This window comes from Sinocyclocheilus anshuiensis, unplaced genomic scaffold (genome assembly GCF_001515605.1).
Source record: "Sinocyclocheilus anshuiensis isolate Anshui unplaced genomic scaffold, SAMN03320099.WGS_v1.1 scaffold143, whole genome shotgun sequence".
NCBI classification, from domain to species: Eukaryota; Metazoa; Chordata; class Actinopteri; order Cypriniformes; family Cyprinidae; genus Sinocyclocheilus; species Sinocyclocheilus anshuiensis.
The window spans coordinates 1006473-1007965 of record NW_015548197.1 but is presented as its reverse complement, the minus strand read 5'-3'; the positions used below and the strand labels follow the sequence as shown (position 1 = coordinate 1007965).

At 30.5% G+C, this 1493-nt stretch overlaps 1 protein-coding gene across 1 annotated transcript in view; it reads left to right on the top strand.

Annotated features, from left to right (window-relative positions):
- The first annotated feature begins 900 nt into the window (after nucleotides 1-900).
- LOC107653201 (signal peptide, CUB and EGF-like domain-containing protein 3) overlaps nucleotides 901-1493 on the top strand; it is a 30997-nt gene continuing 30404 nt past the window's right edge. Inside the window, exons 1-2 of the mRNA XM_016439869.1 lie at nucleotides 901-957; nucleotides 1056-1170. Coding sequence (XP_016295355.1) covers nucleotides 901-957; nucleotides 1056-1170 — 172 coding nt within the window. The remainder of the gene's footprint in view (nucleotides 958-1055; nucleotides 1171-1493) is intronic.

The window sequence follows — 1493 nt, the reverse complement described above, 5'->3', positions numbered from 1 at the left end:
TTTCTTTCTTTCTTTCTTTCTTTCTTTCTTTCTTTCTTTCTTTCTTTCTTTCTTTCTTTCTTTCTTTCTTTCTTTCTTTCTTTCTTTCTTTCTTTCTTTGTTTCTTTCTTTCTTGACTACCCCACATCCTGAAAGTAACCAGTTAAATTAATAATAATTATTATTAATATTAATCTATTTATTTATAAGCGTCACTATATAATAGATTAAAATTTTATTTTTTAGTTGTTTATGTATTGTTAAAGATTTTATTGACTATCCCAAACATACATAACAATTAAAATAAATAAAATAATAATAATACAATTAAATAATAATTATAATCATTAATATAACTTAATCTATTTATTTATAAGCGTCACTATATAATAGATTAAAATTTTATTTTTTAGTTGTTTATGTATTGTTAAAGATTTTATTGACTATCCCAAACATACATAACAATTAAAATAAATAAAATAATAATAATACAATTAAATAATAATTATAATCATTAATATAACAGATTAAAATGTTATTTTTTTTGTTTTTCATGTATTGTCGTTTTTAATGACTACCCCAAACCCTGAAAGTATCAAGATAGATAGATAGATTGATAAATAAATAAATAAATAAAACATTTTATTCTTTTAAATACTTAAAAGGGTGGTTTATTTGTACAAAGTGACAAATTTTGTAATTTTGAATGTAAAAATTAAATTTTTTTTAATGATTTGAGTCTTAGTGATGCAACAAAGTTCAAATTTATGCAAATGTATAATGTTTAAAGTGTCATTAATTTAATTAATCTGCTGCTTAACAGATGCTTTAGCTGAACTGAACTCTAACCCTCCCATTAGACGACACTCAATAACAAGGTGTTTGACAGACATTTGCTGCTGGCTTGCATGTGCTGCGTTCATGACTAAACTAATCAAAGCTGTTCAGTGTGTGCGAGACATCCGGGATGTTCATGAGGTTTGATATCCACATATTTGTCCAGCTGATCCTGTCCTAAATGCTGCTCTGTGTGTGTGTGTGTGTGTGTGTGTGTGTGTGTGTGTGTGTTTTCAGAGACGTGTGCGGTTAATAACGGAGGCTGTGACAGCACGTGTCATGACGCCGTGACTGGAGTTCGCTGCAGCTGCCCGGTGGGATTCACCCTACAGCTGGACCGCAAGACCTGCAAAGGTACCATCACACAGAGATCATCCCCTCATCTCACAGACAAATCCAATCTAACAATCCTAATTAGGAGCGACATGCATTCTTCTGTTCTAGTTAAAAGAGAAAATGATGCACGAGGCAATAAAATCCCAGCAGATTAAAAGACAGATTTTGAGGGTTCAATGTGAGCAAACATTTCACATTGCTTTGCAAAAATGTAGTTTAACATGAAAGAGATTAAAGGGATAGTTCACCCAAAAATGAAAATCGGGAGTAAGCAGATGCCCTGGGGGTAAGCAGATAAACATCAAATTTTTCATTTTTGGGTGAACTATCCCTTTAAAATG